At 42.8% G+C, this 13,629-nt stretch overlaps 1 protein-coding gene and 1 non-coding gene across 6 annotated transcripts in view; one reads left to right on the top strand and one right to left on the bottom strand.

Annotated features, from left to right (window-relative positions):
• LOC120790065 (partitioning defective 3 homolog) overlaps positions 1-13,629 on the bottom strand; it is a 320,005-nt gene that overhangs the window by 275,350 nt on the left and 31,026 nt on the right. For all 5 annotated transcript variants that reach the window (XM_040127340.1, XM_040127335.1, XM_040127337.1 and 2 more), the window contains exon 2: positions 9,510-9,611. In XM_040127340.1, the coding sequence (XP_039983274.1) occupies positions 9,510-9,611 (102 nt within the window). The remainder of the gene's footprint in view (positions 1-9,509; positions 9,612-13,629) is intronic.
• trnaw-cca lies at positions 6,960-7,031 on the top strand. Its single transcript has one exon. It is a non-coding gene; the product is annotated as a tRNA-Trp (tRNA).

Genomic DNA, 13,629 nt, shown 5'->3' with positions numbered 1-13,629 from the left:
TTCAGTTTGACTGGTCTGCACTGTAAATATCCCTCACCAACTCCACTGCTTGACCAACCTCACATAACAACCCATTCACTTCGGTGAAAGCTGTTCACCCGTAAAGATTGCGAATGGGACAAGTCATCCATATATCATCGATCGCGGGCAGTAATATAATAAAACTCCTCTATGAGAATTGGGAAACCATCTGTTGCAGTAATGGCATTTCATTTGAACTCTGAAATGTTTTACTTTCTGCCATTTTACTGCTATTCGTCACGGATACTGGCACTTGCGTTCATATCGCTGTGTGTGTTTTAAAAAATGATCAGACTGTTGTACTTTGGTGCACAATGATGCATCACTGTTGTCAATAAAACTCTGACCAGATAGCACCTTATAATGCAGTGAATAAAGAATACAGGTCATTCCTGCTTTTGCCTCATTAGAGGTATATTTCCTCTCAGACCTACACAGTACAACGATCATTTGTAGACCATGTTCTGCAATCTATCACACTTCATAGAACAACCTCTGCTGCAAGACGACTGTCATTATGTACAGCTTTGATGATTTCCCAGTTTCAATAGCATCTCTTAATTGAAAACAATCTGCAATTAATACATTTTTGCACATTTACAACGGACACAATTACTGGCTTAAAACACCCTCATGCCCTCAAAAAGTTAATTTCTTAGAGTAAAAACTGCACGTTTTTCAGGTCACACAAAAGACTACACTGACCAGCAGACTACGGAGCTGCTAACAATAAAGGCCTGTGGTTCCCTAGAGCAGTTTCCACTGTTACAGCGGGCAGCTCCACCACTGTGAGGGATTATAACTGCGTAAGTGGGAAGTGGAGTGTTGGTGAAAAAGAACAACAGTGCTCGAAAAAATATATACACCCAGTAAGTGAAGTTCAAAAAAAAAAAAAAAAAAAAACTAGCAACCTTATAAACAAGCAACAACAGACAATAAATCCAAAGCCCTCGAGGAAAATGAAATGAAAAACTGCTTGTCGCCGCCCACAAGCCTCTCGGCAGAGCGGCAGAGGTGAGGATAAATTCTGCTACACACTGAGCCGACTCTGGTCCTTACAGGCTAATTACAGCCGACTACAGCAGGGTGTGTGTCTGTCAAGATATATGTGTGGGCATGTGTGACTCTGTCTCTGTATTTCTGTGTCTGAACATATGAGCGCGATGTCTCATTTTGTCTGAGAGCTCTCTCATAGTTCAAGCTGGGTGAAGACATTCACACTTTCTGGCCAGGAAAAGTTCAAGTGTGCCTGTGTGCGCGTGCTTCTATCTTTGTGAGATATAGACCTTACTGATTGAGGACATCTCACTTTCTGACACACCTTCAGAAAGTGTGAGTGCGCATGTGTGTGTGTTTGTGTGTGTGTGTGTGTGTGTGTGTGTGCGCACCTGTGTGTGCATCTAATTTCAGCAGCAGTAACACCTTTCAAAATTCAAGTACAAATCCACATGCTTGGCTGAATCTGAGTGTCAAGTCTATGGACATGTCAGTCTAAGGGGACTTTTGTCTGGGCAGAGGCAGGTGCTGATGGTTGAGGGAGACCACCAGGAAGGTGCCATCGTACCTTCCTGGTTGTCATTCTCCCCCCCTTCCTGCCTCCCTCTGTCAGGGGTCGGGGCTTATTATAAAGGGTTAGAGAGTCAACTATAGCCCGCTTACATCTACTGGAAAAATTAACACCCCGGTTACTGTGGTTGTAGTTCAACTGGATTTGATTCATTCATTTAAAAAAAGAAATCACTTTAGTCGAGTGTGTTGAAAATGTATCTTTGTTCCAATTAACCATCTCCATTGCTAGCCATGTTTAAAGAAATGGAAGTAGCTATTCACAAACATTATTGCCACCATAGTGAAAATTAAATCACCCAACAACAATCCAATTTGTCTTACAACACATTTATAACTCAATGTAGCCTGTAGAGAGGAGGCTGACATCATTTTCAGGATATATGATTGTATTTTATGGCATTGCCTCTACGGGTATATTTAAGTATTCAATACATTTCACCGTAGCAATGACAAAGAATGGTGTAGTCATACTGCCACCTAGAGCTGCTGGAAAGCAAACCTGGAGTCAAGTCTGTCAACTAGGTGACAAACTGTGGTACTTGCAAAATACACTACAGTTCAGTTTCTACGGAGTCTTTAGATTAGCACAATCCAAAGACGTAAGAAAGGTTTGAGGGTTTTGCTCTCTCAGGCAAAAGAGAACATATCATACGGTAAACACGCTACGCTGTCTAAGAGATGATGGTGAAAGACAGCCAACCAGACACAATAGTCTTCAATCTATGCCAAAGACGCTGCATTCACTCACAAACACACACACGCACAGACAAACATAGTAATTAGTCTTTGATTTCCCCCGGCAGTGTTCTGGTACCAGGGGGCAGCTGCTGGGACCCTGCTTTAGCCTTAGCTAATTTCACTCACGGCTTGATCTCGATCCAGCACAGGTGCCCACTTGGCACCCGACCGTCGTTGCCATGGAAATGCCAACTTCATGGGCCAAGACAATGCCAATTGCCCAAGGAGCCTAGGACTACAACCACAGGATCTAAGGATGTGCTACTCATTATCAACAGGCCATATTAACACAAGTAGAGGAGACAGTCAGTTCAGTTCGTTTCAATTAGGCCGTCTCTTTTCCTTTACTAGTACTTCTACATTTGGCTATCTTTTTACATAAATGGCGCGTCTAGTTTTCCAAGGCTGAATATCCTTTTTTTTTTTAAATGAGACACTATACAGACAATACTGTAGGTTGCTATAACTTGGGCTAGAGGGCCTCATTGTGGTGCACAAGTGTAACTGCAACATCCATCAAGCTTCATGTCCATGCTGCAAGCATCTGCTGCATAACAACTTTCACTGAACCGCTGATTCAAATGCTGCAGGTACTGCTGTAATGAGCTTTTTCTGACTTAGGATTCACCCTTCGCCTCTGCACCCATTAAGCCCAGGGGGACAGGCTTGCTTTGACTCGCCTCTGTTAATAAGGGAGATCCAGACTACCACCGAGGGACCAAGCTCCTAAAATCATCTCGGCTTATTTGTTATCAAGCTCCCTTTGGACAAATTATCTAGATGACGACTTGCACACTACGCGAGCTGACAAGTTGGATGAGGCTCAATCAAGCATTAAGGGTTAATGCTGTTTGAAGTGAAGGGGAAATCAAAGCACTACAGTTTAAAAACAGGTCTGTGTGGGCAGTCACAACCAGGACAGGAGACAAGAGAGACAGCTCAAGTGGACCTGATTCCGTTGATAAGTATCTTTCTTTGTGCCATGTTTAAGTCAGAACTGCATGTTTTTCCAGGCGAGATTAACTTTTACACTGAATTTGCCTTTTAGCACAAAAGAGCACAGACTCCAGAAAACATGTTCTGCCTTTTCTCTTATCCAGTCAAATCAGCTGCTACTGTATGTAACACTATGATCAGACAAATCAATTCCTTCCGCTTATCTGAAACACACAGATTTACGTCAAACACATTCGTAGCACTTGATTACAGGAATCATGCTCACTTCTGCATTAGTTTGTCTTGCACAACAACAACAGTTTCAAAGTGTTAAATGCCCAGTTAATCAATAGCCCAAATCTCCCTGCAATGACCATTAAAGTTCAATCTCATTGGATCTAATTAGCCATATCTCGCCCATTTCATTCCTTTATGATATCATTTCAACAGACACATATTGTGAATTTCATACCTAAGGCCATCATCTAACCAGGAGTCGTTTTAATTGCCTCATTGCCATCTGGCATATGGATGACGTGTCTGTATAACAGCCATTTCCAGCCATTTCATAGCTATCAGAAATATTTTTTCTCACTGAATGAATTTTCAAAAGTCTGACCTAAGGCTCTCAGCTAGATGTTTCCACCTCCTTCCTCGTCACTTGATTAACTAAAGCATTTGTTTGATGTTTTTTTGCTTGCCACGGGGCTCATTCAGCCCTGCTGAAGTCTGTAAAGGCTGGGAGTTATCTGCAATAACTATTATGTATCAGCACAATACATGAAATCAGCCACAACATGCTATGAGCCACAGTTATCAGTTTTAATGTTCTGGCAGACCGGCTGTGGCATTCAAACCATGACTGACTGGTATTAAGGGGCCCAAAGTGGAGCCAAGAAAACATTCTCCACACCATTACACCACCACCACCAGCAGCCTGGACTGTTGACGCGAGGCAGGTAGGGTCCATGGATTCACGCTGCTGACGCCAAATTCTGCACCTACCATCTGCTGCCTCAGCAAAAGAAATCCAGATCCATCATTCCAGGCTCCGTTTTTCCAGTCTTCAACTGTCCAGTTTGTCAAACAGTCAAAGTCACTGAGATCACATCTTCTCCCCATCTTCTACTGATGTGATGTTTGATGTGAACATTAACTGAAGCTCCAGACCTGTATCTGCAGCAGGTATTGCACTGCACCGCTGCCACACGATTGGCTGATTGGATAACTGCATGAACAAGCAGGTGTACAGGTGTTCCTAATAAAGTGCTCAATGAGCGTATAGGCTTCTCTGCTAGCCAGATCAAAAATCCGATCGCGATCTGTCTCTCTAAAATCACGGCCGGTCCTCCTTAGGGCCAAAAGGAGGCGGTAATGCACCTGAAGCTGTTTGGTTTAGTAAAACTTTAGCAGTTTAGCCCAAGACACATGAGGTGACTCAACCTTAAATAGGGTCCGAGGGTGTCAGTGTCCCTCTAGGTAAAGACAGACACGAAAACAAAACTGTTTTATGATCTTCTGTGTTGTAACTGCGTGTTACAGAGATCCCATTGTGCCTCAGTATTCTTACTCTATTTGATGGTATGATTATTCTCTCTAATGTCAGAACACTATTCCTGTACATTATCCCTGGTTTAAGTCCATTCATGGTTCTTCTTGAGATTAAATACACTAAAGAGCTGTTGCTATTCAGACACTGTACTACTAAACTACAACATGCATAGGAACAGTTTTTTATATCCACTGCGTTTTTTTGTGCGCCTGAAACGCTTTGAACCTTAAGTACTTTAAACAAAAAACCCTCTGGTGAGGAGTCAAATGTGCTACCATTGCACCACAAGGTCATCAGCAGAATGTTAACATTATCATTAGAGATACATCCTGAGTTTGCACAGCAAAGAGAAGAGGTCACACTTTCCGGAAAGACAATGTATAGAATATAAAGCATACTGGCACTCATAGCTCATGTGAGAATTCACACTGCAGATTCTAGATTAGTCCAGGTTAAAATAACCAGGCTAAATCGTTTTATATGATACCCTGGCCTGGATAAAAAACAAAATTAGATTTTTCCATGCCAATCTACTACGTCACACTTTGGTCCAGTTGGTGGCAGTAGTGCACCAAAAAGGCCGGTGGCAACTGCCAATAAACATCAACAAACTCCTGAAAGCCTGCAGACTCTTACTCAAACACACATTAGATTTACATGACCAGCTACAGATGTAATGCTCTAAATAGTGAAAGGACCTCAAGGACGGACAGGATGGAACTTAAAAGGTCCTGTGTTTCAGCTCTCTCTGTTAGACGCAAGAGAGGCAGCCTGTTCAGAGAAAAAAGGAATCTCCACGAAACTGGGACCTGAGCAAATGTCACCCACAAAACCATCAGCATTTCACCAGGAAAGATGTGTAGACAAAGGGTTAAACTTCCCACTAGAACCAAACTTGGAACAGCACCTGGGACATTGTGTGCAACACAAAACCAAAACTACCTCAACTGTACCAATACGCTCTCATATTCCTCACACGTGTGAAATGGAAGTTAGATCATCAATGAAAAGATCGGTGGAGCAGAGACGGACAGGCTGCGGCATGCACTCTATGACTGCATATGATTCACAGCTTGATAATCTAACTGCTGAACCTGAGCCAGACATCTCACATACCCCACACACACACACACACACACACACACACACACACACACACACACACAGGATTTGAACAGCTTCAGTGCTCCCAGCGGTAGAGGGACCGAAACTTGCACACTGAGAAGAGCAGTTTCGACTTTAACTCCCCTATGCTCTGTTTTCCCCCCATGTTACTGCAGTGACAAAAGGCGGGTGTGAGATCATTCATTTGAGTGTAAACAGGACTGAGCTTGCTGTTCGGTACCATCCTGTTTATTTGTGGAATATATCGACAGAAATCGCTGCAGCAAAAACAACAGCGACTGGCATCAGTACCACTGATGGTTGATGTGATGGACTGATAGAAGGGGGGCAGCCTGTCAGAGAATTTTTTTTCCCTTGAAGCCGATGCCTTAAAAAGAAAAGTGAAACGGATATGAAATACACAATAACGGTCTGCTATGTTAATTGTACTGTCTCCAGTGGTGACTGTCTGTGCTATATTCTGCTCTCTCAGTGTTTATGAAATACCTCACAGTGGGCTAAAAGTGAGGGGTTAGTTTATCCCATTGAGACAGCAGTCTTGTTTAATGCATTATAGAGAAAAAAAGTCCTTTTACTAACAAGTCTTTTACCTTGTTTTAAGCCTAAGAATTGCAGTTTTTAAAACAACAGTTTGCCATTGAGTTGAGATAACTTCATTTGTTTCCATTCAATTTAAAGTTATACTTAGATTCATTAAAATGGTCTGATCCAGCAGTGTACCCAGCTCGGTCGTAATATTATCGTAGCAGTGGGCTATTGTGGCTAGTGTTGCAGTTATAATCTAAAATGCCATCTAACTAGCTAGCAGGCAAGTTGGCGGCAAAAAAAAAGAAAAACTATGTATGCTGCCAACCTACAGCTGCGCGGGCTGTCTGACAGTGTACAGGGTACAGGGCTCAAGTCCTGTCTACTAGCCCTGCCTGAACTGTCCAAACCTGGCATACTGCTGAGGACAGAAGGAACAGAAAGGAAGCGGAATAAAGCAGCAGTAGCCAACAGAGACACGGTGCAATGGGCAGACCTCGTGGCGCAACGGTAGCGCGTCTGACTCCAGATCAGAAGGTTGCGTGTTCAAATCACGTCGGGGTCAGCGTATTTTGAGGTAAAAAGGACTTCACGCCATACGACTGCATCACATTAAACCTTTGCCGTCGGCCGGTTCGGCTCGTGGTTCACATATATGGTAATGAAACCGATTACACGTGGGTCAATTGCACTACACAAGCACAACAAAGGCCTTCAGCAAAAAAGGCAAACAACAGTAAACTACTAGTAGATAAACAGCACACCATGAGAAGTCTGAATACCCCTGAGTGACGCAGCTCCAATCATCCTCGCTTTTGAAATGACTGTATTTCTAGTGACTAACTGTCGCTTTGGCTTGTTGCAGCTTAATGGATTCCTTCTTTTGAGTTATGTTCTCTGTAACCTTGAATACTGCTGAGATTCGACATGGGGTTGAACAAACTGTTACCACCTGGTAGGACTGGCAACACAATGGGAAGCCACACATAAGATTATGATACAAAAAGTTGAAAAAAAAAAAAAAACCCAGGTGACCAGCGTCAGGGCCAAGCACAACACAGGAAGCCTGTGGAAGCACTTTGTCCATAGGAATAAGAGCAATATTGCTATTAATGGGTAAAACTATCAGGTCTGGTTAAGTGTGTGTCGGTTCGTAGATGAGATAGTAAAACGGTGATGATGGAAAGAACTGGACAGACTGGATTTACTACAGCAACTATATACACATACAAAGGGGCAAACACCCACACACACTGAGATAAACTCACAACTCATGCATGCACACACACACACACACACACACACACACAGAGACAGATAGCTGTTCGACTTGTGTAAAGCCAGTTGTCCCAGCCCACATCTAGCTAAACTGTGAACTCTACGTCAACAGTTTTACTACAGTATGTTAGTCTTGTGACTGGAGTTTTGTATTTTCTAGGCTGAATGATCGCTATCACTACACAACTACTGATGGAAACTATGGTGAAATGCTTTTTTTTTTTTTTTTTTTTAAATCAGCTGTTATTGTGCCTCTTAATTGGTCTAAAAAAGACACAATAATGAATGAAGTAATGAAATTGGTCATCAGTGAAATGGTAATGAGCCCACAAAACCACCAGGGGGAGCAGGTATTCGAGTCAGGTAGCAACTGCCAAAGATAGAGTTCTCTGTCCTTTCTTTCTTTCTCCTCCTTCCTTCATGTCCGACGAGGATCACAGGAGATGGATGAGAGAAAAAGAGGAGAGGAGCGTTTCCGAGAGCAGGTGCAAAACAGCTGCACTCACCACCGATCCCACCTGATGTGTAACCATGGCACCTACCAAACAGTCATTACAAGGTGTGTAGATGCACATGCACACATACTCTTCCTCCCTGATACCCAAATGAGACAATCTTCGGTCTTTCAGTCACGCAGACCAACTGTTCACATCAACTGACAGATGACTGAAATGCTCTAAATCTCAGATAGTTGGCACAGGAAAGGTACAATTCAACACGAGTCACAGATTTCGCAAGATAGCAGCGGCAAGTCCAAGACACCGGGTGTCGTTTTAAAAAAAAAAAAAAAAAAAAAAACTGCTCGCAGATAAGAATCAAAGATCGCACTCTCATTTCAAACCTAAGTGTTCCATCACCACTTAGAGGAATGCATTATGATGGTCCTGGTGGCTTTAAGCTTAGTTATCTGTGAAATGACGAGAACACAAGATAAATCATCCATATCACAACTACACCAGGATTGACTACAGTGAGCAATAGTAGATAATTGTCACCGTTGTACTGGGGAAAAAAAAAAAAAAAGCCCCACTCTGTTAAAGTACTTTTAATTCTTTTTAAGTTTTGGAATTTTTGTCATTATTATCAAGTTAGCAACTATGCATTCATTGACTGTGGAGTTCATTCCAGCAAAGAGTCTGCCATCACTCACCGTTAACTGAAACCATTCCCCGCTCACACAGACACGAGGGGGGGCTATGGCTCACTAACTGGCCCAACATTAAAGCCGAGGAGCGAGTGACTCAGGTGTAGTCAGCACTGTTCCCATGGGAAGGATGCAGTGGAACTGAGGGTAATCATTCACAGCTGGTCCAGTGGGTGGGGTGGTTAGTGTGGCATCAAGCTGCCACACTTTCTTTCTTTGCTCACACTCCAACCCCCCCCCATCCCCACCCCACACACACACACACACACACACACATCAAAGCGGAACCTTGAATGTAACGCAGCAGACTGCACTGTATCATTCAACCTTCCACTGATACGAAAGCTGTGGAGAACTGCAAAAAAGGTTGAAATGATTACACAGAGAACATGGCGGTGTGCAGTAGTTTACTGTTTTGTCTTGTTTTAGTGATCGTGGCAGACAGGGTGTGATCACAAGCACATGTCAGTCAGATTCTCTGTAGTACTGCCAGACTTGGTGAGACTTGGAAAAGGTGAGTGGAAATGAGAAGAGGTGGCAAAACAAATGACAACAGTCTGGAAAAAAAACAACAACAAATAAATAAAACACACACACACACACACACACACTTTGACTCACCCTATCTTTGTCATCCACCACATCACACAACATGTCATCCAGGTCCAAAATGCCTCCGTCTCCATGTTCCAATCGGTGGACCTGGACCCAGTAGCTTAGGTCCTGGAAAGAAAAAGAGAGAGTATTAGCTCAGTAATGAGATCAGCTTTATTTGCAGCATATAGACTTAGGATTTGTAGCCTTATGTAAGTAAAGCCATACAACATATTAGCATTGCCAGGCCAAAGGAATTAGCAGCTTGTATCTCCTCAGCTGGTCTAATCACCATGCGGTTCATATAATGATCCAGTCAGCTGGCACACTGAGGCTCTGACATGGTTATGGATTGACATCATGATAGTTATGAAATACTTTAATCCGGCGCTGGATGGCCTGCAAAATGAGCATATGGCACGAAACCTTTGCTCACGGGGGAGTAGAAGAGGGAATAAAAGTGAACCAGGCACAGCACGAGATGTCGTAGTCAGTCGTGAGTCCTATAGTTATATATTTACGCCGGTGACAACACTCGTCTACCTTCCCCCCATCCAGTCAGAAATACCGACATCACCTTTTTTGCAACAGCATCTGAATGTCATCCCTGCATACATGATACATTCGGGTAGAGTCCCTGGTGCAGACAAACTCCCGGATCAGCTCACTTCACGCTTACGCTTAATTCTTCATACAATTCATGCAAAGTGGAATCTGTGCAATCAGTCCAATATGACTTTTTAAAGCACTCATTTTTTTCAAACAATAATGAACTACTGTATCTTTACAATAGTTGGTGTTTTATAAAGATCACAGACTTGGTCCGATCCTCTTATTTAACGCCGTATCGGAGAGTGTACAGTATGCAGTGTGCTTCGTGGACTTAAGTGCCGTTCATATAAAACGTTTGAGAAGTGAAAACGTGTAATTTAAGGTCCATATCTACGTCAGAATAAGTCTCGGGCGCCGTAACTCATTCTCCCCCCTATCTCAGCCCTGAAAGCATTTCTCCCGGGAGTGCGACTACGGCGTAAGAAATGGGGGACCAAATGCACAGCACCTCATGCCGTGCAAAAGAGCACTCCGAAGTTCAGCTGAGGCCCATATTAAGTTTCATCCGTCGGTATCTCTCCAAGTTAAAGTCTGTCTAGTGCAACTTTCCTTCTTTTTGTTTCCCCGGAAAAAAATCTCCTCGCCAAATTTTAATAGATTTCTTTTTTTTTTTTTTTTAAAACAGTAAAACAGACATCAAGAATTTTAACAAAATATGAGGTTTTTGAATCTTTATAGGGAAGTATAGTTTGAGGGATCAACTATTAGATGCGCAAAGCAGCTTCATGTATAGGGTGAATGTAGGACACTGTAAATACTCTACTAATATGTATAAACAAAATATCGTCAAAGATCCCATGGATGTTTGATATTCAGCAATAAAAAAAGTCTCATTCTCTCCATTTGTCCTCTTCTGTCCTCCTTACCCTCCCAGGGCTTAGTACTGAGGCACGATGGCCCAGCGACTCAGCTCAGGGACTGTCCTTCCTCATTCACAGCGTTAGGAAAATCTCTCCTCACTCTTTTGTCTCTATTTTGTTCTCACTCGACCTCCCTCCCTCCGTCTCTTTTCCACCGTGCTTTTTCCTCGGGTCTGTGGCTAAATGCCTTCATGCACGGCTCTGTTGTACTGGACTCGATTACGGTTAACCAGGCAAAGTGGTCCAAATCATAAGGGGAATGATTGTGTGGTATTTTCCTTCCTTCTGAGGTTATTAGGAGGGAAAAGATGGCAAGTTTTTCAGGGACCTTCCCACAAGACAAGACAAGTAAACAAACGCAAAGAGAGAATTGTATTCTTGTTAGTAGTTGTATAATTTAGGGCAGTTGAGATGAAAAGGCAACATTGTACTAATGTCAGGAATATATAGAGAGTTGATGTGTGTGAGGTTTAATATGAATTCTCTCATGTGTTGGTCCACGGTAAAAGTCACTGTGGGGTTGTTTGACTGGGAAGCGTAGCTTGAGAGCCGTCCACCCTGAGAGAAAAAAGGATTTCTGTTTTTTGGCTAAAACGACACTATAATACCACTACAAAAAAAACATACTTCAAACCCTTAAGAAGACAGAACCGGCATAAATTTACCGTCTCTGGAAGTCATTACAAAACACAAACTGACCCTCAGTATTAAACATGGAAAAAAAATATCTAAACATCTTTACATTTTCAGACGTTGACATGCTCCAAGTCTGTTTGGCATCTTCAACAAAACTGGTTTCTCAGATGGATTATGAGAAACAAATATGATTCTGAGAGAAGCTCGGCCACAAAACTTAATCCCAGAAACTCACTTGGAATGGAAGGAAAGTATTTGACTTTGACAAATACTGATTTGACTTGGTTAAAACGATGTAGAAGCCCTACTTCAGTGGTGCTTTGCCTCCTGCGAGCCAAAAGGCGAGACTTAAGAATTCTCAGTTTAAAGTCTCCTCATTACAGGAGTGTTAGCAGCCGATTCCTCACGGACTGGGAGTGGGGTGGATTTTGTGTTTTTTCGGGGTCATGTCTGAATACCCTGGTGTAAATACTGAAAGCCTTAACTGATTCACACACACACACACGACTAAAGGTTTGTCCTTGGCAGATACTTGTAGGTATAAGTAAGAACTCCTGGGACTATGCAGCTGGTCATGTTAGCAATTCAGCTCACAAAAAACCCGGCAGTCAAATAGCCTGGTTAGGCTACTTCTTCGTATCATTCACCTTTGTCTCCAATCCTGAAGACCTGTGCTACTCTTGATATAATATTGTGTTCATACCAATTCAAAACATGGTTTCTCTTCCCACTGATGGCTGATCATTTCATTTGTTCCCCATGCAGCTCAGCTTTATATAAGGATTCCCCTGAGCCAAGCCATATTGTCATGTAGATCTTGGAAGATCCTATGTGATCCGAATCATTTACGATAGCATTTAAACAATAACTTCAAATAGAAAGATTCATTTCTAGTTCCGCCTTGCTCACGTGGAGATGCTCCGAGTTTGTCAGTAGTTTAGAGACACCTAAAGTGTACGCTGACAAATGAACTGTCATCACATCCGTCACGTTTGACACACTTCATTACATGTTGAGCACACGTAGTATGGAAGGAGAAGCAGAGGGACTAGATCTTTCCAACAAAGAGTGCATTGTTGAGTGAGTCATTTGTAACACTGTGGTGTACAGTGCCATCATCTCTGCAACTAAATCAACATGTTACACATGATTCCCTCTTGCACATGTAGCTTTCTGACTATTTTAACTCCGTATTTGCATTTCTCTACAGCTATAGATTTTCATTTTTTCAATACATGGTTTCATGCACTTTGTCAGAACCGAAACTCTGCACACAGGGGACCCAAGTCATCTGCCCTGCTGACAGGTCTTTGAGCAGAGCACTTCTGTGAGGTGGCTTCGGCACGAAAGTGGACAGGCAATTTCCAAAATGTGATCAGTATCATTATCTCCAAGCATCCAAAAAGATACTGCTACTCTTAGAGAGTGAGCCAGCACTATCTTATTTCATAAACAATGGGACAAAAACCACAGGAACAAACAGAACTGACGAGAACAGCTGATATGCAGAGCTTTGATAGACTATCTGAGCCATTTGTGTGTGTCTGGGGCAAGTAAAATGAGAGAACAGCGTGTATCTGTCCAATTTACTGCAAGTCATCTCGCAAACAGGGAGAGGGTTTACGCAACACCCTCAGAAACTAGTGTAACCTGTGTTAGATAAATGATTATCAACTCTCTGAAGTCAGAGCAGTGTCTTGCGAAGTCTAACTTCTCGTCGCAGTGCTCAACCTGAGGCAACATTCTCAGGTCAGGTACGAAATGTCTGAAATGTTTGCCATGCAAATCCTGAACAGCAGCAGGTGACGCCTTCCACAGCGCCATGGCATTTGATCCTGGAACTGGGATCACAATGCATCTCATCTGATGGTCCGTTGGGATTTCCATGTCACAATCAAACCATGAGATGCCACCTACATTAGAACCTGAAATATGACACTTGACAGGTACGGCAACATACTGCCAGTACTTGAGAACTTTATAGCCAAGTGTCGCCACAACTAAGATCCCTGTCACATTAGTGAAATACCATTGCGCAA

The sequence above is a fragment of the Xiphias gladius genome, chromosome 5 (genome assembly GCF_016859285.1).
Source record: "Xiphias gladius isolate SHS-SW01 ecotype Sanya breed wild chromosome 5, ASM1685928v1, whole genome shotgun sequence".
In the NCBI taxonomy this organism is placed as follows: domain Eukaryota; kingdom Metazoa; phylum Chordata; class Actinopteri; order Istiophoriformes; family Xiphiidae; genus Xiphias; species Xiphias gladius.
Note: the sequence above shows the minus strand (reverse complement) of the source record. Positions and strands in the feature narration are given on the sequence as shown.